Below are 26,122 nucleotides of genomic sequence, written 5' to 3'. Positions count from 1 at the left end.
GTCCTGAAACTCACTCTGTAGACCAGGCTGGCCCTGAACTCAGAAATCCACCTGCCTCTGCCTCCCGAATGCTGGGATTAAAGGTGTGCACCATCACGCTCAGCTTTCGCGCAGCATTTCTTGTGTGTGCACCACAGTGCAGCTGGGACTGCACTGCCGTGTGGCTCATAGTCCTGAATCCCCAGTCCACGATTTCCTGACACTCCCTATTCCTCCCTGCCTCTGTGTAACTTGCCTAGCTTCCTACTTGTACGAGGGCTGTGAGCATTTGAGACGCTTAGGTGGCACTGGAAAAGGAGCCTTTGGCAGAAGCCGCACAGGTGCCTCAGCTCCAGCAGGCACCTCTCTCTTGCAGGTTTCCACCTGTGCAGCGCTACCCTGCGGTGGCTCCTTGCCGAGAACGTTGCTGTGGATGTTGTGCGGGCCCAGACACTGTCTTCCATCCAGGGAATAGCCCCAGATGGAACTGATGTCAACCTCACCGTCCATGAGGCAAGCAGGGGCCACTTGTCTATTCTTGGGGAGACGGACTTCAGGGCTCACGGTCCTCAGTGAAGAGTTACTTTAATTGGCCTATCAGTCTCATCAAGATTTTGTCCCTGGGAGAACCAGCCCTGTCTAACTCTGTTCGTCGTGGGTTCCCGTTCTTGTACACTGCTAGGGACGCAGTGGACAATGAATGCAGTAACTCTCCCAAGCTGGTAACAAGTAACTGTTGAACCACCAAAGGGCGATGTGCCCCCTTCAAGTGAGACAGCCCATCCCCCGCATACACATACACACACACTCACACACACACACACACACACACACACACACCAGACCTTCACATTTTGCTGTTAGAGGCTCTTGGAGACTAGCCCTGTCTGCCAAGAGCTATGGGCCTCTACCCCAGAGCTCAGGCTGTGTCCTCCAAACTCCTTAGCCCCACTGCCCACTATACTTCCCCTTCAAGCCAGGCTGTGGCCAGCTTCTAACCCAGACACCTTCCTGGCCAAGTGTAGGAACTGGCAGTAGTTACGGTCGGGGGACGGCCTCTGTGCTTGCAGACACACGAAGAAACCTTTAGTTGCCCAGACCTTTCTACAGACCCCATATTCTGGGTCTTATGCCACCGAGTGGAGAAAAAGCCATGGCTACCCAGCCTGTAGTTTGCACAGGAAGGACCTCCCAGAAGGGTCTGAAATGCACACAGACGGGCTCATCAGCTCCTTGTGTGAGGACCTCCTGGCATGGAGCCAAGTATAGCTTGGGTCTTGATGTAGCTCAGAATGAGGTGGGTCCTACAGGATTAGCCTGTCATCCTGATCCTGTTGTCCCCTGCAGGTGGGTTTCTCTCCATTGTTTCTACAGTCTGCTCACCTTTACAGTGTAAAGAACAGCCCAGGCCATGCTGCGGCTACTCAAGGCCTCATCTGTTGCAGGTAGCTGTGACTGATTTGAGCCCTGCAGGCCCCATCCAGGCTGTGGAGATCCAAGTGGAGAGCTCTTCTCTGGCCAACATGTGTAGGGTGCACCATGCCATCATCAGACGAATACAGGTACCACAGCCAGCAGGGGTGGGGAGGCTCTGGAAGGAAGCTCTGAGCCCCTACCTGGGTTTTCTCTGTGGACCCACACAACTGTGGACCCACACAACTGTGGACCCACACAACTGTGGACCCACACAACTGCGGGCAACAGGTTAGGATACCCTGTGACCTTCCCCTCCAGATGCCCTGTCAGCCCCAGTGTCATGTTCAGAAATGTCTGAGTCCATATGTCTGATAAGTTTATAGTCATTGCTGTCATGTCTGGGTCAGAGCCCTGTGAATGGATTTTAGACCAGTGTCCCTTAGCTGCGAGGAGGGAACAGCCAAGGAGGTCACCATCGTGGAGAAGCCACTTGAGCACTGTGCCTCTGGCCTACTCAGATGAAGAGCTTGCAAGTCTGAGTCGCTCCCATGCCCCGAGTCTCCCCAGGTGCCTCAGGTGGCTGTCCAGGTCAGCTATCGCCTGCTTGTGACTGGTGTGGCCCAGCCCCAAGGCACAGCCTGCAGTTGGTCTTGGCTATAACCTCCCACCACCATCAGCTTGGAACTTGACCCTGCGTGCTCTATAGTGCTGCTTCCCTAAGAATCAGGAGGGGACAGCTGACAACTCAGTGAATGGGAGACCAGGTGGGAGGTGTTAGTGGTTTCAAAGCTGGAAGGCCAGCCCTTGTGTCCTCCTGGCATGTGACTCCCAGGTGGGAGGATCACTCCATGAAGTGAGTGACAGGCCATAACCCAGCTGTGAGCTTCGTGCATCCAGGAGTTCAGTCTCCAAGGTGTGGAATAGCAGGGGAGTCACCAAAGCAGTGGTGCCTCCAGGGACTAGTTGCCCTTTGCTCAAATTTACCATTATAAGGACATAGCCTCATTGGATTCTGGCCAACCTAGTGACTTTGGTCATCCCCAAAGACCCTGTTTCAAAAAAGCTGCATTCAAGGGACCTGGGGTTAGGAGTTCATGTGTGATTTCAAGGAGACACATTGATCTTGATAAACAAACCCATGGTACAAGCGCCCTTAGATAGCATTCAGGGCAGCTGCAGCCACTCACCTACAAGGTTTAAGAACAGGAATCTGGCCGGGCGTGGTGGCGCACGCCTTTAATCCCAGCACTTGGGAGACAGAGGCAGGTGGATTTCTGAGTTTGAGGCCAGCCTGGTCTACAAAGTGAGTTCCAGGACAGCCAGAGCTATACAGAGAAACCCTGTCTCGAAAAAAACAAAAGAAAACAAAAAGAACAGGAATCTGCTCACAGCCACTAGGGTCTAGTGGGGATGTTAGCTTCCCCATGGGCAACACTCTCCAGGACACTGAGTGGATATTTGGCCAAGGCGGGTCTCCCCCAGGAGGCTTTGCTCATATCTGAAAAGGCCACCAGTCCTTCCCCTTTCAGATCTAGCATTTAAGCAGGTTAGCCTGCCTGCAGAAGCAGGAGTGAGAGCCTGCACAGAGCTTGAGAAAAACAAATCAGATGGGGTCCTGCCTAGGGCCCAGCCCAGTGCTTGTCTGAACCACAGAAGGGTTTGGAGGTTTAACTAAAAGGCTTTTTAAGCCAGGTGTGGTAGTGCACACCTTTAATCCCAGCACTTGGGAGGTAGAGACACACAGATCTCTGTGAGTTCGAGGACAGCCAGAGCTACACAGAGGAACCTGCCTCAAACAAATACACACAAAGGCTCTTTGGTCAATCCTAGTGGTGTATCCCCAAATACTAGATTGTGTTAGGTTGTGTCAGGAGAATCAGGGATTCAAGGCCAGCCTGCTACATAGCAAGCTTGAGGCTACCCTGGGCTGTTTAAGGCCCTGACTTAAACTCCAGAAATGTCTTAATTACGGTCATATGGGAGTTCCTGCCGCTCTGAGGAAAGTCCTGGTGAACGGGTGGGCTTCCAGGGGAGTCAGAGTCAGCTGAGCAGAAAGCCAGGAAACAGGTAAGGGGTCACTCCGCTCTGAGGAGCGTGAGGACCCTACCCTCTAGACTCGGGCACCCACTCTGTACAACAGGAAGCACTCACTCACACACACAGACGCACACCCTTATGTCCTCCAGACAATGGTCACAGAGCAAGCAGCCCTAGGCTCCAGCCCACCTGACCTCCGCATGCAGTATCTGCAGCAGATCCACGCCAACCACCAGGTAAGCCCCGGTGCCTGGGAGGTACCCGCCACAGGGACCTGCCATGGACCCACGGGGGCTGCACTCTGGGCATGGGGTCAGGACGTACAGGGCCATGTCCGGTTCCCCTTTGCCCAGCCATACCAGTGTTGCTGTTTGTTACACACTTAAGGCTGTGTGACCCATTGCTTCTCAGACTACCCACTACCTCCCAAGTATAGGCTGTTCTAGGTGGGGGCACAGGCCTGAGCTTGCTGCCCGCCCACCTGTAGGAACTGCTCCGTGAAGTGCAAACACTGCGTGACCAGCTGTGCACAGAGGACGAAGTGAGCTCCTGCGCCACAGCCCAGAAGCTCCTGCAGATCTACAAGCAGCTGCGCAACCCTAGCCTCGTCCTGTTGTGACCAGGTAGGCCCTGGCCCGCTCTCCACACTTCCTCCAGCCTGCTGACCTTGGCACTTTACCTAGAGTGGGGAAATGGGGTGGGGGTGACATAGCTTCAGGCATGTCTGAACCCAACAGGCTCTAGTGCCTCACGCCTTCCTCCTTCCCGACAGCTGCTGGCCAGCTCCACGTCACTGCGGGACACACTCTGGGCTTGCCTGGCAGCACCCCTCAGCTGGAACCTCTGCACCCTGATGGGAAATACCGTCACCCAAGAACTCAGGCCATGGAGACACAGGGTTTCTGGGACTCAGACTTCCAAGTTTGGGACTGTTGTGCTGCTGACCCCAGCACACCCCGGGAGTGCTGGCTGCCTCTGGGGCCACCAGGGGGCAGAGTGCTCACTGCAACCAAAGCACAAAGACCATGAGAGGGCTCCCAGCGACGCCTGCCAGCGGCGCCGCGGCACTGGCTGCCCCCAGCACTGTGCTGCTCTTTGGTCCCTGTCTCAGCCTCCTCCTTCAGCTGGGCCCTGCCCTGCTGCTGGTGCTGTCATTGCTGTGGGAGGGGAGCGTGTCTGCAGAGCTCTGGGCCTGCTCCTGTTTTCTGTCTGTGAGGTGCTGGGCTGACAAGCTGCCTTTTTGTGAAGTTCCAGGTGTCCACTGAAGTCCACTCAGTTCTACCCTCCGCCTCTGTGTTGTGCTCTGTGCTCTGTTGAGCTCTGTGCAGTTGGGTGGGCAACCCTTCCCAACTTCCCCTTGCCCTCTGTCCAAAGGGCACTCCTCAGTGCCCACATATCCTCCACCAAGGCTCCTGTGCTATTTGGGGCCAAAGATCTGCCCTTCAAGTTCTGGACAGACTGAGGCTACTGGCTCCTGTCACCTTCACCTCACAGGGCGTTTACATGGGCATCTGTCCATCCTACAGGACAGAGTTCTCTGAGAGGCAGTTAAGAAGTGGAGCAGGCCCGCTCTAGACACCACCTTGACTCTGTACACTACTGGCTTTTGTAACCCTCAACCCCAGGGTTACCAGCTGACCTTGGCCCCGAATGGCCTGCTAAGAGCCCTGTCCACAACTTGTCACCAAGGCTCCTCTTGCCCAAGGGGCGCCTCAGGCTCCTGTGTGTAGTGTGCTCTCAACAAGTCAGAGAGTCTGATTCAACCCACAGGTCGTAAAGGGCCCACCTTGGAAAAAGGAGATGTCTGCTAGGCTGCACTGGCTTCAGTCTCTGTCAGAGTTGACAATTATGAGTGTCCCCTACTTGCTGTTATACCCACAGAGACGGAGAGGCTCCTCCTTAGGCTGAGCTGGAGCACATGTCCTCAGTGGCTGGTGCTGATGCTGCCCTGCCTCCTCAGCCTTACTGGACTCCTGGGCACAGACCTGCATCTGGGCGGGGCCTGTTATCCTTGGGACTGGCTGAATTAGTAGAGCCCACGCCAGGCTTAGATGACTGTCAGAGAAGAAGAAATACCGATCTTAGCTGGAGCGTCACACTTGACATGTCACCGTGGAGTAAGAGTCACCATTGTTCCATCTGAGTCCCCAGTCTTGTTCGGCACCTGTGTGATGTCCCTGTACATGCTAGGCAGGCCTGACATCTGGAACACTGCAGGCCATGGACCACCAGACTCTGAGACCTGGCCCACTCTGGATGGCTGCTAAGGGCAGTTAGTAGGGATATTCCCTGACGTGTCCCTGGTCACTTTGGATAAGCCAAGGGCAGTCCTAACGGTGAGTTGTGCCACCACTTCCTTCCCAGCATGCTCCCTACCTTCCCCACCAGCTGCACATTGCCTCCCCACTCCGGCTCAGTCATAGGCTCACTGGAAGAGGACTTTGAGCCTCAAGTCACACAATGTTACAGGGGCCTTCCTCAGTCTCTGACCCAAAGCCTAGCAACTGCTGGGGCAAAATGGGTGAAGGGACAGAGGCGACCCCCATCTCTAGCCATGGCCCTTGCCCAGAAGAGGAAGGGCTTCCCCGGGGCAGAGCTCTGGTGCTGAGCGTAGAGGACTTGGGGACTCCAGGACCCTTCCTAGTACCAAATGGCAGCTTGAGCCCACAGCAGCTCCGCAACAAAAGTTTAATGCTGGGTGGGTGGGCTCTGGGCTTGACCCTCTGTGAGTCCTCAGTATTCCCAGAGAGCTTCCCCTACAGGCAGGTCTGCGTCAGCACGCAGGAGCCCTGAGGCTCCCCCACGCAGGTACTTGCCGCTGAGGGCTCGGATGGCCAGACGGCCACGCTCTCGGAACTCGAAGAGGAAATCTTCAGCCAAGTCACCATCGCTGCACACGCTTCCATGGCTGCCTGTGTACCAGAACCCACCTCCACGGCCTGGGGGCAAGGCTGGAGGTTAGCAGGGCCCAAGTGCACCAAGCCCCCACACCCTGGAGCCCCCGGCACGTTTCTCTCCCACACCTCTGATCTGATAGGCGCCATCCCTGAAGCTCAGGTGGAAGACATCGTAGGTGGAACGGTTGGTGTCCAGCTGGTTGGAGCCCCGGCGGTGGCACACAAAACCATCCAGGCCGCGCAGCACCAGGAGGGGTCGATTGATGAGCTTGAGGGTGAACAGCTCGTCCTCGCCTGCAGGAGAGGGTGATGTGGACTGGCCACTCCTTTCCAGGCCGTGGACTTGGGGTCCAGGTGTGCCACTGCTTAGTGTGCTGCTGAGGCAAGGAGCCTGGCACCACCACGGAAGCAGGCGTCCGTTACTAATGTAGGAGGTGCCCAGGGTTCCCCAAAGACAGGAAAGGAAAAGCCACCCGGGGATCTGACTTCTTCCGGATGGATCAAGTTGCCCTCAGGTGCACAGACCCTGGATGGAGAGCTGCCCCAACTGACAGAGGCAGGGAATGCTCACCCACAAAGTCGCTGATGGCGGCCAGCTGCCCGTTTTTCTTCATGCACACATAACGCCCGTTGCTGGCTTTAAGTGCCACCCGCCGGCCATGCCATTCTATTTCAAACATGGTGTTGGCAGAGCTGTGGAGGAGGGAGAAGATCTCAGAGAGAGAGAGAGAGAGAGAGAGAGAGAGAGAGAGAGGGGTGCAGAGTTTGGCCTCCCCTGATCCTCCTTGGGTTCCAAGGTGGGACAGAAGACTGCCCTCCACAGAAGTACCCACTGCCAGTAGGAGCGACACACCATACCAGTGAGCACTCTCTCCTGATTGGCCACTATTCTTACTGCTGAGGCTGTGCTCAGGGTGCCAGTGGCGGTGATGACCGAAGAAGTGACAGTGGTCACCAGGTGTAGTGGCACAAATTTTTAATCCCAGCAGATCTCTGGGTTGGAGCTACGTTCCAAGCCATCCAAGGCTACATAGTGAACCCTCTCTCTCCAAACAAACAAACAAAACCAAAAAGGTGATGGTGGTGGGGATGCTGTGACAGTCAGTCGTGGTTGTGAGGGTGATGGTGGTGAAGGGGACAGAGACAAGGACAGGTGCACTCACGCTTGTGTGGCTGTGGCCTGAATGCCCCCATGAGTGACCAAGGTCCAGTAGCCCCCAATGCTGGAATAAAAAGTACACTTCTTTGTCTCCTGGTCGATTTGCATCAGGAATGTCTCATGATCCAGTTCTTCATCCTGATTGGCCGAGACATTGATTCCTAGAGGGAGAAGACAGGGAAGCTCCTCACACCTCTCCTGGGAGGCAAGAGATGGGGAAGTATGCTTTGGAATATCATGAAGCCTTCTGTGTCTGTGAGAGGCTGCCCCAGGACCATCAGGAACCAGCACACCTCACACAGACTTGCCTCTAAGGATGGCTTCTTAACCCAGCTCTCCCCACACTCCCTGAGATAGTGCCTTTCGTGCTGGTAAATCCCCACTCTGCTAATCACCAAGTAATCTGCTTGTCCCTGCTCTCTTGACGCAGGATTTACAGCGGTTTCTATTTATAGTTCACCCTTAGGCTGCCAGGTGGGGTCTCTGACCTTCCCGCTGAGGTGGCCCAGATCATAGCCAGTGGCTGGTAGCCAGCCCACCTCCCACACATACACTTGAGTCTCTGGGGAGGACAGGGTGCCCAGAGCCTGCCTGGTGTTCCTGTAATGTGGACAGAGAGGCCAACTGTGCTATGACCTGGCTCAGCATGCCAGCCCTGAAGCAACCTCAGGATTGTCCCATAAGCTCAGGCTCCCTCCAACAAACGGCATCAGTTTCTATGGCAACTGGTTATTCTTGAATAGTGTGGCAGGTAGAGCCCTCAAGATCCCAGGAGACTCGAAGTGTAACAGTAGGAGGTGGGGGACAAAGCCTGAAGGTCAGGCCACATCTGATCCAACCATGCAGAAGAGGGGAACAACCAAACGGTGGCCCCTGGAAGAGGCTGAGGTGTGCTGCCTTTTTCTAGCTCCCAAAGGCCATGCCCAGGCCCCCTCACGCTGAAGATCGCTGCTCCCATGCAGAAAGAGCAGCCGACATAGCCCCAGGAAAGGGCCCACTCAGGCCAGAAGAGGAAGTCAGATCCCCTGGCACTGGAGCTACAGGTGGTTGTGAGCGGCCATGTGAGTGCTTAGAATTGAATGTGGGTTTTCTGGAAGAGCAGCCAGTGCTCTTAACCACTGAGCTACCTCTAAAGACCCAACAGTCGTTTTTACTGCTCCCACCTCTGGAGCTTCAGCTTTGCAGCAACAGATACTAAATTGGGAGGTGATGGAGACAAGGACGGCCCTCAGCTCTGTGTACTGTGGGATTCTGTGGTGTGTCGTATGAATGTATGCTATAGATGACAAGAAAAGTCACATCTCAACAAAGATCCATGCAGGGACAGAAGGCAGAACCAGGTCAGAGGACCTTAGCTGGGCATGCCAACTAGCACCGTCCATCGACCTCACCCACATCTCCATCTCGCAGGCCAAGATGTTGTGTCCCACGTCATGGCTCCTGCCTCTGCACCTTCCCCCTCACGCTCACCTGCTTGTAGGGAACTGACCTGGCAGTGGGAGGGGCATAGAATCCAGAATGATCTGGACAGGGATGAGGGTGGATTCTGGACTAGTGTGAGTTGTGTCTGCTAGGGTTCAGGAAAGGGCTTGGTAGGTCTGTTTCTAGCAGAAACAAATGCTCACAGCTGAGCTGCATGTCAGCCCCACAGCACCAATGAATGCAGAGACAGGCAGATGGTAGCAAAGAAACCTAGTAGTGAAACTACAAAGTGGTTGCTCATAGGCAGCTCCTGGCTAGAAGACAAGTCTGGGGCTGTCTCTCCAGGTGACCAGACCAAGGTGGGCTGCTATTCCATAGGTGCTGTGCTGGCCCGGACAAACACTCAAATCACCTCAGCTTCCTTGACCTGGATGTCACTTCCACGCCAACACAAAGCCCTACCTGACACCAATGCGGAGGCAGGAACCGCTGGCAGGCACCATCAGCTCCAGTGAAGGAAGCACAGTGTGCCTCTACTAACACTGCCCTGAGCAGGAGACTCCCCCACCAAAGGATGCAGTCACATACAGTGTGGTCAAGAGCTGGGCAGAGGCGCCACACACCTCTGATCCCAGCAGAGGCAGGCAAAGGTTGGAGTCCAGCCTGTTCTACTCAGAGCAAGTTCCAGGACAGCCAGAGCTACACAGAGAAGCCCTGTCTCAAAAAATAAAAAAGGCTGGAAAGAGACCACGTGGGTGGCTCAGCAAGTTAAGGTGCTTGCCATGAAAGCTAGTGATCTGAGACTGATACCCGAGCCATGTAAAGGTGGCAGGAAAAAACAGACTCCACAGAGGTCTACTTTGACCTCTAAAAGTGTGTCATGGCATGTGTGTGCCCACATGTCACACACACAGAGTAATTTTTTTTCAAGACGGTCTCACTAAGCAGCTCTGACTTTCCTGGAATTCATTATGACTGGCCTCAGGGATCCACCTGTCCCTGCCTTGCAAGTGCTGGGACTAAAGGTGTGCACCACTGTTTCCGGCTAGTTATTATTAATTGTTTATTATTATTTAAGAGACTGAAAGGGGGCTGCAGAGATGACTAGGGTTTAAGAGCACTTACTATTCTTGCAGAGGACCCGAGTTTTGTTCCCAGCACCCTTACCAGGCGGGCTCCAGAGGAACCAGCATCCTCTTCTGGCTTCTGCAGGCACCTGTACACACATGCTCGTACCCTTCCCCCACACATACGCACCATGTTTTTAAAGGCTGAAAAGCAATCTACTATCCTACCCAGCTCCATGACTATCATCAGATCCACCACCTTTTTTTTTTCTTCTGTGTTGGGAATGTTGTACACACTAGGCAAGTGCTCACCACTGAGTTACATCCTAAGCCCACATCCCACCACCGCTCCAACCCCCAAGCCGCCACCACCACTGACACCGTCACAGCTTCTCACTACCACCATCACCTAACATCATTAACCTCCCTGCCAAGCCCTGTAGCATGGCCGCCAGTATAGACACTTCTGATGCCACCTTCCCATGGCCGCCAGCGTAGACACTTCTGATGCCACCTTCCCATGGCCGCCAGCGTAGACACTTCTGATGCCACCTTCCTTCATGAGACCACTACAGGCTGTCTGTTACAATCTGTGTCTGGCACCCCCACCCCCTTTCCTCCGGGAGCACTCCATTATACTGCCCCACCTAGCTTGCTTGACTGAGGTCTGTGAACATTTTGATCTTTCCCAGGCCGGGCAGTGTGGCTGGACCACAGGGCTGGTAACTCTAATGCCTGTTATTGCCTCAGACTGACCTAAAGGCCATGACTGCAGATGCAGATTCTTCTGGGCAGCCGAGCCTCCCAAGTGGGTGTCCCTGGCCATCTGGATAGGACATAAGATGCCCAAGGTGACTGGACATCTATGTGCAACTATAGCAGTGGGCAGGGTCACAACAGGCACATGGGAGCCGCCCTTTCTCTGGCAGTGCTGGTGTAAAAGGGTCTAAGAGAGCAAGGATGAATATCTCACCTCTCTATTTGAGTGAGCTCAGAGCACTCAGGCCAAGATTTATCTGGGCACCCTGGGGTGCATTAGCACAGAGCCCAAGATGGAAGCAACTGTTCCTTCTGGCCTGGGCCAGACTCTTGGCTTCTTGATAGGGCAGTGGGAACACTGTGTTTACCTCAGATTGCTCAGGTGTCACACAAGTGACCAGTGGCCAGGAAACGACGAAAACCAAGACACACCCCACAGGTAGAGATGGCACCCTCCCCTTAGAAGCACAGGTCCTAAGTAAGGTTGTGTTAGCCATGTCTAACACTGAGGATAACAGTGAAGTCTCATTCTCGGGGGGGGGGGGGGTGTCCCACAGGGTTCCCACTGGTCAAGCACTTTGCCCTCAGAAAGTGGGGTGGCAGGCACGAGAGCAAAGGTGTATCAGCACCCCCAGCCTGCTTCCCACCCTCCCACTGCCCCCAGATTCTGCCTTTGCCTCTCTACACTGCTACACCTCTCCAGTCTTAGAGGCAGCTGCAGTATAGCGGGCACCACGTTCAGCTGATACTCTCCAGATGTCTGGAGAGTGACGAGGACTCCTAAAGCCAGTAGCCCCACTTACACTGTGTGCAGAGACACCCATCCCCAGTGGACAGTGCCCTCCGCCCCAGCACGTGGCAGGTCTCTACATACATGCACACACCACACAATATCAGCTGCCCTACCCTACCTTGCCTCACTGAGATGTAGCGGCGGTTGGCAGCTACCAGCACCACCTGTGGGTGACTTTGCTCCAGGTCGAAGAGTTCATCCTTGCTGGGCCTCGTGTTGCGGCCAGCCTTGAGCGTGCCGGCAGGCCCCACAGGTGCCAGGTACCGGCCGTCACAGTCCTTGAAGGCCAGCTTGCCTGCCTTGAACTCCAGCGTGTAGCAGGCATGGGCTTCAGGTTCCCAGACAAGACGGCCATCACTGCGAAGGTAGCGGCTGTCATAAGACTTGAGGCAGTACCGCCTGCTCTGGAAAATGAGGGTGACTAGTGCGTCCACACCCCATGGCATGTCACCATCTGCTGCCATCTCATCCTCCTGAAGGCACAGGTGCACGTAGCGCCGACGGCTCACACTCAGCAAATGAGCCTGTGGGTGGATGGCCAGGTGCACGGTCCACAGCTCTGCTGGGGAGATGGCCGTGGCAAAACAGGACAGTCGGTCCTCAATGCCACCGAAGAAGCGGCCGTGTGGCTCTGACTGCAGCACCCAGCGCCCATCAGGCTGAGGCAAGACCAGGAAGCGACAGTCACGGCCTGGCTGATCCATCTCGCAGGCCACACGTCCATCTTCTTCTGCTGACAGGTAGCGGCCTAGGTGACTGCTACGGAACAGCACGGCAGTGCCCTGCCCCGGGTCGGGCTCCAGGACCCAGATCTGCTTCCTTTTGAGGCTGGCTGCAGAGGCGTTGACCTTGAAGCCAAAGCTCTCTGCAGTCAGGTAGCGGTCGGCATCGTTAACGAGGCCAAACTGGATCTTCAGCACCTGGTGCAGGCCGTTGGTTGGCATCTTTGAGGCTATCCACGTTGCTTCAGGGGCCTGGGAAGGAACTCTCTCTGAGTGTTCAGGGGGCCTGTAGCCCCCCCTGAGGCCCAGATCTGTTTATCTGACCCTTGGCTCCCAAGTCTAGCCAGCAACATGGACGCTACCTGCTCCAATGCTGCCTCCCTCTGTCTTGTGGCCTCGGCCACCCAGGCAGATCTTACATGGCCAGCGGGCAGCCAAGGGCGGGTGAGGGGGCGGGCGGATCAGAAGTGCGCTGGCTTAGGAGCAGTAGCCACCTTGCCTTAGCCCCAGCTTGGATTTCAGTGGCTCCTGGGTAGCACCAAGTCCAGAGTCAATGTCCAGCAGGACAAGAGCGAGGCTGACCACCTCCTTGTCCTCACCCACAGCTGCTTGGGTCCTATGCCCTATAAACTGGAGATTCCATGCTTCTTAGCTTCTTTTCTTACTGGCAGTTGCTTCAGGGCTTCCCAGTCCCCAGCTCAGACCCTGCGTCCAGCCCAGCTCTTTTCCCAAGGTAGAAAAAGCAGCCCAGTGGAAAACTCACAGCAGGGTGGCAACCTGATCTCAGCCCTCCACCCTCAGTGGCCCGCCAGATCCTCTTCAGGATCCAGTTACCGCTTCTCTGATTCCTGCCTCCAGGAGCAATTCGGCCCCCTGTGGCACGCAGCAGCAGCCTGTCCTATCCCCCTGGCCACACAGTTCCTATCCTACCCTTGCCTGTGGCCCTGAGCTTGACACTGTCCCGCGTCTGCCCATGAGTCCTCGGCTGGGGAGGTGGCAGGGAGGGCTTAAGTGTCACACATAAGCTGGGACACCTTGACCCTGAGCAGGAACGGCAATGTGGAGACAGATGCCCTGGTGTGCCTGGTCCACTTGGTTAGGAAAGAGCAACCTCCTATGGTATGCTAGGGCAACCATGTGATGCTCACATCCAGGACCGCATGTGCAGGAACACACCCAGGTAGCAGGCAAAGAGTCAGGGTATGCCAGGAATCCTGTGTACCCTGCCGACTCTCGGGCATGATGCTCTTCCCTTCTGTGCAGGGAGCTCAGGGCGGTCTAGCTCAACCGCCTTTGACGGACTTGGAGACTTGATTACTGCTGCTCAGATTACAGAGTTATGGGCTTGGCCCATGGCTTTTACGGACTTGAGTATAGGGGGGGGCTGTGTGGGGCACAGTCTCCCCCGTGCTTACTCCCATGAAATCCAAAAGAGAGAGCTGGGTGGGGCAATTCAGGAGATGCTGGAAGCTGGCCGCACCTGACCCCTGACCCCTGGGACCACCTGGCTGTACCCTGCCCATCCTGAGTCTGACAGGCATCGTGTCAGTAGTCCCGCTCAGTCTTACCCTGCACCTGCCTCAGGGGACCAGAGCCAAGCAAGAAACTGGAGCTGTCCATCCTGGGCCTGAGCCAGAACTGGCATCTTCTCCCTCATAACAGTGTGTGACCACGCGGGAAGGCCTTCCTGAGGGACAACAACAGGAGGATGTGGAATGCTTCCAGCTGTGACCCCAGTCCTCCTTCCCTCATCCCACGCCTGCCAGCCCTCAAGTGGCCATGGTAGATTTGTACATGGCCAAACTGACACAGAGGTCTACATTAAGGGAGGATGCAGAGGGTGAGGAAGGGCGATCAAAGCCTCTGAAGACCCTGAGGAAGAGGAAATGTGCCCCCAGAGGGCTCGGCAGGGTTTGCGACAGTGTCTTGTGCTAACCCATTGCTGTCTGCCCTCCCTGCAGGCCGGCTTTATTCACCTGAGACCCATGCACCTGTGTGAGACACTATCAGAAAGGGTACTCAGGCTGTGTGTCAAGTGCTGCCTTAGAGGTCAGCTCAGCATGACGTCCATGAAAAAGCCCCAGTTGCCAGGGTGGTGTTCCTACTGAGAAGCATTCCAAGCTTGGAGCAGCCTCCCGTCAGGTCCTGAGGGTCTGATTAGGTGGGCCTGTGAGGAGAGAGGCCTGAGGGTCAGCTATGCCCATGGTACCCTAACCCCACCTAGCCAGACTGCTTCAGAGCCCTGAGAGTCTAGTCCTTCTGATTGGCATAATGGCTTCATTAGCCTGACTGGTGCTGGCAGGGTTCACCGGCATCAGGTGCCTAGCGGGAGGAGGCCTGGCCGCCAGGCGCTAAGTGTCCTGGCTCTGGACAGGCTGTTGGAAATAGAGCCAGAAGTGTCAATGGCTACTCAGTTTTGGGACACTTCCCCACAACAGCCCCAGGTGGAGCAGGGCCATTGGCACTGGCATTTGTGATAGGAGGGCCTGCTGGGCTCCAGGGTACGCCTTGGCAGGAGGCAGCATCCTACGGTCTCTCCATACAGACCTCCACTGCAGTCTCCAAACTGTGGTGCACTGCCCGCTAAGGGTCTTTCCCTTCCAGATCCCACCAGGAGTTCCACTGCAGAATAGAGGCTTCCTCTGTGTCTGAACTGGTGTAGTGTTGGGTCCCGTGCCTTTGGAACGTGCTGCAGCTCCGTGGAAAGTCATAATACTGTCAACAGGTCTGCATCCGCATATGGAGTGTCTGTGTGTTGGTCTGTGTGAAGGTCCACACAGAGAGAGGCTAGGATGAGCTGTTGTGGTCACCTGGTGACCCAGCCCAGCCTCTGAAGATGCTGCTCTAGACAAAGCTTCAGCACCCGCTTCAGGATGCTGGCACAACAGTCAGGTTGTGCACCGCCTAGAGGATCCCCGATCCAGGGTGCAGGTCAGATCCTAGCTACACACAAGTCTATGGCAGGCTGGGCCCTCAGTCCATCCTCAGGGTACCCAGATGGCAGAGAGCACCTCTTATTTCCGGTGCACAAGGGTGCGCCGCTGTGGCCAGTCCCGGCTGCACCCCGGGACATCTAAAGTCAGTTCCACTTTAGGGCACTTTACCCCCATGAACCAGAGGGGAAGATGGTATGCCCAAGGTATGGCTGTCTGAGTACAGATGTCAGGCCGTCCGACAACTTCAACACATGTCTGTCCTGGGGGAGGAGCACCTCTGATGGAGTCTGAGAGGCTATTTGGGTGAGCAATGGCCCCACCCCCTACTTCAGAGAACAGCCCACTCTGAGGGGATACAACAGTGGGCCATTCTAACCACAGCTGGGCCTGGAAGGCTACGACTGCCTCAGGGTTAGACTGGCTGTGGCAAGCTCAGTGAGTGCATCTGGGAACAGGAGCAGAAGGGCCCTAAAGGCCCTAGACTACTCAAAAGGTATTCACTACACACCTATCTCTTGGAAAAATTTCTATACCATGAAAAGGGTCCCTTTGCCCTACCCCCCAAGCTGACCCCCAACAATGCTAATAGTGCCCCAGAACACGGATGATTTCCCCCACCTCCATCTAGATTAGCCCAGCCTGGGGCTTCTGCCAGCATGTAGCCTACTACCATGGCAACCAACACGCGGGCCTCCGCGTTCAGTGATGGTGTGAGCCAGTGCAGGTTTGTGCATGCAGGGACCAGCATTTCCTCCTTGCTGGCCCCAAAGTCTTGGAAACTGGGAAACAGCTGGGCAGGCCTGTGGCCAAAGGCTGACCTTTCACAACCCCTCAGGGGAACCAGGAAACCACACTACTCTCCCCTCCCAGAGATGCTCCGAGCCCCACCCCTCAGCTGCTGCTAAGGTTCAGATCTCCATAGCCAGCTCCTTCCTGGCCTCCCAGGCTCCTTAGCCCTGCTGGGAAGGCAGGCTACCCAGCACAGCCCACAACCTTGATTTCCGGTGCGGGGTTCCTGCTCCTGCTCCTGCCCCTGCCCCAAGTCCACTTTGGCAGAGGCCCAAGGCTCCGCCTCCCACTGTACTCTCCCTCCGTGGGCCCTTGAATCAATTTTTCATGTAGGCTGTTTGCAGTTCCACTTACACACAGCCGAGGGGGAGGGGCCTCGCCTCACTTACTCTGCCTAGGTTCACTTACTGAGGCCTGCAGACCTGGTTTAGGGTAACAGGCTCCACTCAGCGGGTTATGTTAGAAAGGAGAGCTTGAGGAGGGAGTTTCTTGACTGCGCAGTGACCACCTCATCCCACCCATCCCCTTTCCCACTCCTCCCCCACAACCTGCCTGACCCCAGCCTAGGCGGGGTCTTACTGAAGCACCTGCAATCTCTTTGTTGCTGGCTTCCTTTATTTTTCAGATCATAATATAATGACATCATTTATCCCACCCCTTTCCTTTCCTCCCTCCAAAACTTCCCATGTAGTACACACACACACACACACACACACCTTGCTCTCTTTCAAATTCAAGGCCTTTCTTTCTTTTTTTTTTTTTTTTAAGTTGTATTTATTATTATATCTAAGTACACTGTAGCTGTCTTCAGATGCACCAGAAGAGGGCGTCAGATCTCATTACGGATGGTTGTGGTTACTGGGATTGGAACTCAGCACCTTTGAAGAGCTGTCAGTGCTCTTAACCGCTGAGCCATTTCTCCTGCCCAAGGCCTGTCTTTTTGTTGCTTTGAAGACAGGATTTCTCTGTGTCCTACAGACTAGCCTCCAACTCAAGATCCTCCTGCTTCTGCCTCCCAGGGTTGCAATTACCGGCGTGTAAAGATAGATTTGGCTAAAATACCTGTTTCTGTCGTTGCTGTCTGTCAGTGACAGAGTCTTTCTCCACCTGTCAGGGATGATCCCCAGGGCCTTCAGAGTACAGAAAGTGACCGAAACATCTCATGTATGTCACTCCTTGGCCACCCCAGTCCCTTTCACAAACAGACGCCATGGTATCTCCTGGCTCTCGTCGCTTGTAAAACCCTAAGGCAATGTGGTAATGCCTCACAAGCTAAGGCGAGGGAGAGAAGAGGGCTTTGTCATGTCAGAAAATCCAAGGCTCCAGCAAGGCCGAGAGTTGCCAAGAGGAACAGAGGGTGTTACAGGAAGTCTGTGACCACTAGGCCATCCCTCAGATCCCTCAACACTCAAACCTGAGGGAGGAGGGAACCCGAGACATCTGAAACCCAGAATGTGCAGGATTCACTGAGGGGAAGACACTAGGGGGCCAAGGCAGCCTCTGCCCCAGCTCTCTTCTCTGAGAGCGAGCTTACTGTTTCTGTTCACACATAGGTCCAGGCATGCCCAGACAACAGCGACGACAGCAGCGGAGCTCAGCTCACCAGGACCTCGACCCTCCTCGCATCAGTCACAGGCACGTCTAATGTGTGTGTATGCTTTTGCACTGGATGCCTTTCAATTGCTCTCCATCTTTCCCTTAAATTAATTATTTAATTATTAACTTATCATGCCCATGTGCAGGTCAGAGGACAACTCTGTGGGCTCAGTTCTCTCCTTCCAGCTCTACATTGGCCCTGTGGATCAAACTCAGGTCAACAGACTTTCACATTTTCGCAGAAGATGCCTTCCCTGCTGAGCCATCTCATCTGCCCCCACATAACTTTTTTTTTTAATTTATTTAATATATATGGGTGCACTGTAGCCATCTTCAGACACACCAGAAGAGGGCATCAGATCTCATTGCAGATGGTTGTGAGCCACCATGAGGTTGCTGGAAATTGAACTCAGGACCTCTGGAAGAACAGTCATTGCTCTTAACTGCTGAGCCACATCTCCAGCCTCCCCCACATAACTTTTTGAGACTGGGCCTTCCATCTGGTTGGTCAGCAGGCTCCAGGGATCTCTCCCTATCCCTACTTCCCAAGTGCTGGGATCATAGGCACTTGTCTATTCTGCAATCCATTTGTTTTACTGCTGTAATAAACAACATGACTGTTGTAGTCAGGGTTTCTATTCCTGCACAAACATCATGACCAAGAAGCAAGTTGGGGAGGAAAGGGTTTATTCAGCTTACACTTCCACACTGCTGTTCATCACCAAAGGAAGTCAGGACAGGAACTCAAGCAGGTCAGGAAGCAGGAGCTGATGCAGAGGCCATGGAGGGATGCTGCTTACTGGCTTGCTTCCCTGGTTTGCTCAGCCTGCTTTCTTTCTTTTTCTTTCTTTTTTCGAGACAGGGTTTCTCTGTAGAGTCCTGGCTGTCCTGAAACTCACTCTGTAGACCAGGCTGGCCTCAAACTCAGAAATCTGCCTGCCTCTGCCTCCCAAGTGCTGAGATTAAAGGCGTGAGTCACCACGCCCGGCTCCCGGCCTGCTTTCTTATAGAACCCAGAACTACCAGCCCAGGGATGGTACCACCCACAATGGGCTGGGCCCTTCCCTTATCACTAATTGAGAAAATGCCTTATAGCTGGATCTCATGGAGGCTTTTCCTCAAGGGAGGCTCCTTTCTCTGTGATAACTCCAGCCTGTGTCAAGTTCACACAAAACCAGTCAGTACAATGACCAAAAGCAACTTGGGGAGGGAGGGATTCATTTCATCTCACAGCTTAAAGGCCATCATCCAGAGAAGTCAGGGCAGGCATCAAGGAAAGAACCCAAAGGCAGAAAATAAAGCAGAAACCATGGAGTCCTGCTTACTGGCTTGTTCTCCGACTTAAAAGATCTCGTACACAAGTGTGTGTGTGTGTGTGTGACACGCACGGTATTCTAACAGGGAGTTGTGAGTCTCCCAGGATGAGTGATGCCAGTTAAACTCAGGTCCTCCGGAAGAGCGGTGGGAACTCCCAACTGTTGAGTCATCTCTCTGCCCTGGTGCTGGGTACCCGCTGCAGTCTCAGCACCTATAGTTTATGAATAGGCACAGAATGAGAGGTCTTGGGAATTAAAAGTATGAGTGCTGATGACAATAAAATACAGCGATCCTGGGTTATATCTATAAAATATACTCGAGAATACTATTGGATGAAAGTCATCCACGATGTACCATCAGCCTGTAGGCTTCTCTCATGGATGGTTTCTTGACCGCTGTGCTATAAGGCACGAGAGCAGCGTGCTGGACTCAGAAATGACAAGAGACAACCTAAGCGGTTAGTTACAACACGTTTAAAAATAGTTATATTCGACATTATGTCAAAATAAAGTTTAAAAATGAAAAATTTCAGGCCAGGCGTGGTGGTACACAACTGTAATCACAGCACAGAGGAGGCAGGGGCAGGCGGATCTCTGGGTTTGATGCTAGTGGTCTACTAAGCAAGTTTCAGGACAGCCAGGGCTACACAGAGAATCTCTGTCTCTGAAAACAAGACAATGAGGAGGGGTGGTGCTGACCTTAATCCTAAAGCTTAATATGACTTTGTGGCCTGACTGGTCTACGGAGCAACTGCATAGCAAGACCTTGTCTCAAAAAATCAAAGATAAAAGATAAAGAGGTGGAAGAAAAAAATAAAGTGTTTGATTCTTGGGGACGGGGAGGGGCACTAACCCCGAATGGGAGCCACTTCCTGTCCTGTGACTTGCACCTACCTTCTCTCAGATCCACCCTTTTCCTTTTCTTAGAAATGACAGTCCTTAGGTGGCTTAGTGATGGTATGACCCAGTGACACCCAGGAAGTACAAGGCAGGAAAGCTGGGAGCGAACCTCCCACAATAGTAAACAGACAAGCCAGGTCACGCGTTGTCTGTACTTTGGGGTCTCTGAGTATTTGCTCCCGGACATCCGATGGGCTGGTCCTATCTGGCAGTGAACCTGTTCTTTCCTCATCTGTTCTGGGTGCTGGCTGCCCCAACCCCACCTCCTCCCCATGCGTCAGCACCAGCTGAGGTCACCCGCTGCTTGGCCACAGCCCTGCCTGGGTTCTCCTATCAGAGATGACTCAGCGGTGGGTCCGCCCTAGCCCTGCCTGGTTAGTAGTTTCCTGGTCCCTCTTTTAGGGTGAGGAGGACTCTGCACTCCTCGCTAAGTGGCAGTAGCCTGACCCACCTGGCGGTCCACATGGGAATGACACTGGCCGCCAATGACCTGCCTCCTGCAGGGCCCATGTCAGGGGCGCCATCTGCTGGGCCCCTGTACCCAGGCTCAAACCCCAAGGTCACCGCCTCAGTACCCGACCACCCAGGACAGCTGCGCGCATAGTACCCGCCCTGCATTCTCCTGCTCCGCCCGCCCCAGGATTAGATCTCAAGAAGGGGAGGGAAAGCTGGAAGGTGGCTCTTTGTCTGAAGTCTGAGGTGGCCTTCCGGCACTCCTGACCACCCACCCCACTGTGCCTTCTAAGAACTGGCTTCTCAGCTTCATATGCTGACCCAATGAGGAGTGAAGGGGAGTGTGGGCTCCGAGTGGCCAGAGGCTTGCAGGGGAATGAATGGGCTGCTCACTACCGTAGTGGGCCACACACTGGATTTAGCCCAGACTCTTCCACTGAGCTCACCTGGGTCACACCTTCCTCCCCTGACACGCCCCCTGAGCCCCACCCTGGGAGGGCAATGGTAAGGTCAGAGTGACCCGCAGAACTCCAGCCTAGCCTCTGCCTACATCAGTGCACACTGGCTATAGCAGGTGGGGGAGTGGCGGGGCACAGACCATTTAGAGCACCAGTATTCTGCCCTTGTCCAGCCCTGACCTGGCTCCCAGTCAGAGGCTGTGTCCACTTCCTGAGGGTGGGTACACAGGCCCTGAGCCATACTAGCTCTGTAGGCTACTCCCTGCTAAAGCAGGAGGAGGTATGGCTGGCCCGTGTGTTTCCCTGTTCCACCCTCTGGGCAGCTGCTCCTTGCCGGCCTGGGATCACTAGAGCTTGGATTGGGGGATTCTCTCTCCCCACAGCTCCAAACCCTGCATTTTAGGGTCAGGATGGAAATGGGAACTGAGTCTGCCCCACTTGCTTGGTTGTCCAGGCCCTGCTCACTTCCGCCTCCTCCTCCTGAGCTGAGAAACCTTCCCTCTTCCTTCCTTTGGCTTCCTGCCATGTGCACCACATCCAGCTTCATAAAGGACAGAGCTTCTTTGTTTAAAGATTTATTTACTTATGTATATGAGTTCACTGTAGCTGTACAGATGGTTCTGAGCCTTCATGTGGTTCTTGGGAATTGAATTTTAGGACCTCTGCTGGCTCCGGTCAGCCCTGCTCGTTCAGGCCCAAAGATTTATTTATTATAAATAAGTACATTATAGCTGTCTTCAGACGCACCAGAAGAGGGCGTCAGATCTCATTATGGGTGGTTGTGAGGCACCATGTGGTTGCTGGGATTTGAACTCAACACCTTTGGGAGAGCAGCTCTTACCTGCTGAGCCATCTCACCAGTCCACGATGGAGTTCCTGTGGCTACTCAGTGAGTATAACCAGAAGCCTCCAGTCCATGGACCTGGGGGTGGGGGCAGTCAGTGACACCAAGGTGGGGAGAGCAGGGATGGAACAGATCAGGGTCCTGACTGTGGGGGCCAGCCTGCTAAGATGAAAGCTGAACCGGAAGCAGGTACAGACAAGCAGGGCTGGTCAGAGGACTAGGGGTGGCTGCAGGCCCTGCCTCTTGTGCAGAAAGGGGAATAAGAGCTGCAAGGGGGCTGTCAGCTTTAGGAGGTGCAAGTCTCTCAGGGGGAGGCAGCCAGTCCGGGACCACGTACCACACCCACATCCCACCACAGCAGTGATGAACAGACTGGTCCCTGGACGTTGGAGTGGCTTTGTGGGCATAACAGGAAGCAAGGTTCTGAGAGGAGAGCTTTCTCTTTTTTGAGACAGTTTTCTCTATGTAGCCCAGGCCATTCTGGAAGTCACTGTGTAAACCAGGTTGGCTTTGAACTCACAGAGATCTGCCTGCTTCTGCTGCTAGAGGATTCAAAGTTGTGGGCCACAGTGGAGCGACTCCTTGAGAGCAAGCCGAGGCCCAGGCAGACAGGCCTGTCTAGACAGCCTCAGGTCTGACACAGATGCACTAAGTGGCTGGGCACACCTTGGAGCAGCTGGGAACCTCCTCCAGCTGGCCACATGTCCTACCTAAGGGTGGGGAGGCTCTGTTGGCCAACATACTGTGTTTCATGTGGTGTGCTCTGCAGAACCTTGACCTTCATGGTTGTAACGTGCCCTGGCTTCTGTCACCCGAGGCTGGCTCAGTCTCACCCTCGGCTTACTGCCTCCCTTCCAGTGGAAAGGCCAGTCCTGTACCTCTTGGCACAGAACAGACCAGACATCCCCACTTGCATGTGCTGTGTCTGCAAAGGCCTAGACAGGAACATAGACAGGGTATTTAGATGTTGGGCCCCCCAGACTTTTACATTTCCCTTTTTATTCTGGGCTTTTAGGTTTACCGAAAAGTTTCAAAGACATCAGAGAAGCTCACCCATTACACTGGGATGTTAGCTCTCCTTACTGAGGTTAACCTTGGTGTACATTCCAAACCTGGCCTGATTCTCACAGCCTTTTCACTCTCTTCTGTTCCAAGGTTAGGTTGACACTCCTGAGGGCAGGAACAGCAGAGACCACATTTCTAGTTCTCGTTTGCCTAAGAAGGAGAAAGTGAGTATGAAGTGCCTAGGTGGGCGGAGCATTGCTGGAGGATCCAGGTACCAAGGAAAGGTGAATCCTAAGTGGCCGCAGAGAGGAGGAACTGACAGGTTGCAGTGACCACCTGGGAGGGTGTCGGGTGGAGCCAGCCTGCAGTAAATCTCCCCAACTCTTCAACTGCTGTTTCCTTATCATTAAACCACTGGAATATGAAATAAGATGCATCAACGTCACAATAAAAGCTGACCAAAAGCAGCAAAGGAGAAATATTTTTTTATCATTTCTCTAGACTGAGTCTTTCTTTACAACGGGAGACACGCCCACTTCTGGCAGACCTGCAATCGCTGCCCCTGGCCCGCAGGCTCACGGAAGCCAGGCATTCTCAATTCCTGCTCCAAGAGGGGTGGGACCGCCAACTTCCACAGCAGGCAAGAACGCCGGGACCTGACCTTGGGCGAGGCCTCCCTCACACTGCCCAGTTGCAAAACTGACAAATCACAGCGCCTCCTTCCCGTGCGCTGCGTTAGGAGGCCGGGCTGCGGCTCCGCTCCGGCGGGGCCACCCCTCCCCCGCCTCCCCAGGGAGGGCTGCGTCTCTGAGCCCAGGCGCACAGGCGAGGGTCTCCGCGCGCACCGGCCGGAACCGCCTTTGTCCCGCGGGCCAATGGGTAGCCTGCTTGACTAAATAAGGCGAGGAGCACGGCCGGGCGCCCCGTCCGTTACGTCCGCCCCCGTGACTCAGGGCGGCCACTGGCCTCCCGGCGGCGGGCGGAGCGCGGGTCCAAATCGCCAAATATGGCCGCGCGCCGCCCGCCGCCCCTGCCCCCACCCGCACACCTGAGTCGCACCTTGGTCCCGCCGCGGGACAAGGCGCCCCCGCCGGCGTCAGAGGGAACCCGGCCTTACATGGCCGTTCCATTCTCGCAGCGCCTTCTGCACACACGCAGACAAAGGCGTCTTAAGAGAAGGCTGGGGTTTGAGGGCCAGGCCCCCGGCGGTACTTCTTGGGTAGCCATGGGCGTGTGAGAGATGGTCACTAGGCGAGAGTGCTTACCGAAACCTTCCACTTTCCCCGCGACTCTCACGTCCTGGGACCCACTCACCCCCACCTACAAGTGTTAGCTCCTGGAGGCTCCTGGTGGGGTTTCTGGAGGTCCAGCCCTGCATCCCCCGTCCTGGGCGGTGCTGCCGTTTGACAGCCACCTCTGTACAACCACAGGGCCAGCGCCCTTCTTTCTAGGCCTGATGTTGCACAGAAGGTGACTGAGTGCTGGCACGGGTTTATGGCCAGCAGGTAAGCAGGCCAGAGGCTGCTTGGTCCTCCTGGGTCTCGTGTCCACGTCTCAGATGGGGAGCTGACCTGGCAGGAGCGCCTGTGCACAGGGGGCTGGTGGGGAGTGGCACCTGCCACCTGCTCGAACCAAGCTCTGTGACCTTGGAGTCCCTCACCTCACTGTTGCCCTCCGCTTCACTCCACACTGAACCATTCCAGAAGCTTACAAATAAAACCCGGTTAACTCCCGTGCCAGCTTCCCCTCCAGGCACCATCGAGGCGGAGCACTGGACGGCAGGGCCACGACCCTGCTAAGGGTGACAAGTTTCCAAACAGAGCCGTCTCGCCGGGAGAAGGGCAGCGATGCCCGCCCCCCACGCCTGTCCGGAGGGGACTAAGACCTAAGCATTCTGTGCCCAAAGCCAGTTTGACCCGGACTTCATAATCGGTGGAGAGGAATCTCGCTAACTGACCCACGCGGGGGGCGGGGCTGGACCATCCTGAAAGTCGGGAGACTTCCCCTGCCTCAGTTTCCCTACAATGTGCCCCACAACGCCAGCGTAACACAATGCCCACTCCCACCACCACCACCTCCATTGATGCCCAGGGACGCCCGACCCCGTGACGACCCCATCTCCGATGAAGGGGCCTACGAGGACGTGGCTGAAGTGGAAGGACTGGTGACCCCCTCCCACGTGACTGGGATGTGATGGCCGCTCCCCGGACCCCCGGGGATCCCTCCAGCCCGTCCCCAGTCAGGCACACACGGAGCCAGTAGGGGAAGCCCCTGGGGGGGCGTGCGGGGCGCAGGATTCACAGAGGGGCCGGGTCCACGGGACTCACCCCAGATCGGGGCGCGGCCCGCCCCGGGCTTGGCAGTTTCGGGGTGCAGCCCGGGCCCTCCCTGCTGCGCGGCAGTCCCGGGGCAGGGCAGGGCCGATCGCACGCAAGCCACTCGCCGAGACCCCCGCGAGCAAGAGCCGGGCCTCCCGGGGTCGCGAGCGCGCGGGGGCGGCGCGGGCGGGGCCGTTGGCGGCGGCGCGGGCCAGGGACGGGCGGGCCCGGGCCCCACGTGTCCCTGGCGGGCGGGCCAATGGGCGCCCGGCTTTTGGAAAGATCGCCATATATGGACATGTTCTGGGGCCGCGCGCGCCCCCGCCCGCGCGCGCGGCCCGCTCCCGCTTAAATAGCGGCGGGGGAGGCCGCGGTCGGTCTCACACTCCGCCGCCGGCTTACACTGCGCTTCTTGCCGCTGCTCCGTCGCCGCCGCCGCCGCGTCCTTCGCCGGTAAGCGGCCCGCTCGCCTCGCTCCCCGGGCCTGGCCCAGTGACTTCCTGTGTCCCTTTTCTTTCCTCTCGCCCTGCCTGCCGCACCGCTGCGGAGCGCAGGGCGCCTGGCGGGTGGGCCTGGGTCTGCAGCCGCGGATGGGGATCCGGCTGGGGACAGGGCGGGGCCCGACGCAGTGCGCAGCCCCTCCGCGCCGCGGCGGAACGGGAGGCTGCCGGTAGCCAACGGTTACGCCGCCCTTGGATGGGGACCGCGCTCCTCCGGGGTGGCTCGGCCGTGGCCGAGGGCATTTTCCGAGTCGGGTGAGGGCTGCGCTGATTCCGGGGCTTCCTTCCCTGCGCAGATAGCAATGGAAGAAGAAATCGCCGCACTCGTCATTGACAATGGCTCCGGCATGTGCAAAGCTGGCTTTGCTGGCGACGACGCCCCTAGGGCCGTGTTCCCCTCCATCGTAGGGCGCCCCCGACACCAGGTTAGTGGAGAGGTGTGGCCTCCCTTGTGTGCTCGCTGGGCCCGGGGTGTGCGAAGGGTGGGGCGAGTCTGACTGGCCTTTTCTCTCTCAGGGCGTCATGGTGGGCATGGGCCAGAAAGACTCGTACGTGGGTGACGAGGCCCAGAGCAAGAGGGGTATCCTGACCCTGAAGTACCCTATCGAGCACGGCATTGTCACCAACTGGGACGACATGGAGAAGATCTGGCACCACACCTTCTACAATGAGCTGCGTGTGGCTCCTGAGGAGCACCCGGTGCTTCTGACCGAGGCCCCCCTGAACCCCAAAGCTAACAGAGAGAAGATGACGCAG

At 55.9% G+C, this 26,122-nt stretch overlaps 3 protein-coding genes and 1 long non-coding RNA gene across 9 annotated transcripts in view; 2 read left to right on the top strand and 2 right to left on the bottom strand.

The window, feature by feature from the left end:
- Positions 1 to 4,713, top strand: part of Faap100 (FA core complex associated protein 100) — a 10,371-nt gene extending 5,658 nt beyond the window's left edge. For both annotated transcript variants that reach the window (XM_021212105.1, XM_029546273.1), the window contains exons 6-10: positions 356 to 492; positions 1,425 to 1,541; positions 3,582 to 3,668; positions 3,920 to 4,055; positions 4,205 to 4,713. In XM_021212105.1, coding sequence (XP_021067764.1) covers positions 356 to 492; positions 1,425 to 1,541; positions 3,582 to 3,668; positions 3,920 to 4,051 — 473 coding nt within the window. In that variant the 3' untranslated portion in view covers positions 4,052 to 4,055; positions 4,205 to 4,713. The remainder of the gene's footprint in view (positions 1 to 355; positions 493 to 1,424; positions 1,542 to 3,581; positions 3,669 to 3,919; positions 4,056 to 4,204) is intronic.
- A 1,388-nt stretch (positions 4,714 to 6,101) lies between these two features.
- On the bottom strand, positions 6,102 to 12,643 carry Fscn2 (fascin actin-bundling protein 2, retinal). Of its 2 annotated transcripts, none has more exons than XM_021213841.1 (5): positions 11,648 to 12,643; positions 7,493 to 7,649; positions 6,901 to 7,022; positions 6,456 to 6,623; positions 6,102 to 6,371 (listed from the first exon to the last, which is right to left on the bottom strand). In XM_021213841.1, the coding sequence occupies exons 1-5, from the start codon at positions 12,471 to 12,473 to the stop codon at positions 6,166 to 6,168; spliced, it is 1,479 nt and encodes a 492-aa protein (XP_021069500.1). In that variant the 5' UTR covers positions 12,474 to 12,643; the 3' UTR covers positions 6,102 to 6,165. The 2 variants fall into 2 exon arrangements, with proteins under 2 accessions (XP_021069500.1, XP_021069499.1); XM_021213840.2 differs by having other exon boundaries at positions 6,141 to 6,371; positions 6,456 to 6,645; positions 6,851 to 7,022; positions 11,648 to 12,473.
- Positions 12,644 to 21,500: 8,857 nt separating this feature from the next.
- LOC115065371 lies at positions 21,501 to 25,005 on the bottom strand. Its single transcript, XR_003845156.1, has 3 exons — positions 24,876 to 25,005; positions 22,597 to 22,758; positions 21,501 to 22,478 (listed from the first exon to the last, which is right to left on the bottom strand). It is a non-coding gene; the product is annotated as an uncharacterized LOC115065371 (long non-coding RNA).
- Positions 25,006 to 25,233: 228 nt separating this feature from the next.
- Positions 25,234 to 26,122, top strand: part of Actg1 (actin gamma 1) — a 6,343-nt gene continuing 5,454 nt past the window's right edge. The window contains exons 1-3 of one of the 4 annotated variants that reach the window (XM_029545618.1): positions 25,234 to 25,319; positions 25,667 to 25,791; positions 25,883 to 26,113. In XM_029545618.1, the coding sequence (XP_029401478.1) occupies positions 25,669 to 25,791; positions 25,883 to 26,113 (354 nt within the window). In that variant the 5' untranslated portion in view covers positions 25,234 to 25,319; positions 25,667 to 25,668. Of the gene's footprint in view, positions 25,320 to 25,662; positions 25,792 to 25,882; positions 26,114 to 26,122 lie in introns of all 4 variants that reach the window. The other 3 variants (XM_029545620.1, XM_029545617.1, XM_029545619.1) reach the window with 3 other exon arrangements.

The sequence above is a fragment of the Mus pahari genome, chromosome 14, assembly GCF_900095145.1.
Source record: "Mus pahari chromosome 14, PAHARI_EIJ_v1.1, whole genome shotgun sequence".
Classification (NCBI taxonomy): Eukaryota; Metazoa; Chordata; class Mammalia; order Rodentia; family Muridae; genus Mus; species Mus pahari.
This window is presented reverse-complemented; position numbering and strand designations above follow the sequence as displayed.

Bases quoted from the DNA above. Each gene is read 5' to 3' on its own strand.
- Fscn2 (XM_021213840.2), bottom strand. From the start codon at position 12,473: ATGCCAACCAACGGCCTGCACCAGGTGCTGAAGATCCAGTTTGGCCTC. The intron at 7,650-11,647 runs GTAGGGTAGGGC...TTCTCCCTCTAG, and splicing joins CTACATCTCAGTGAGGCAAG to GAATCAATGTCTCGGCCAAT. The intron at 6,372-6,455 runs GTGTGGGAGAGA...CCTTGCCCCCAG, and splicing joins TGGCGCCTATCAGATCAGAG to GCCGTGGAGGTGGGTTCTGG.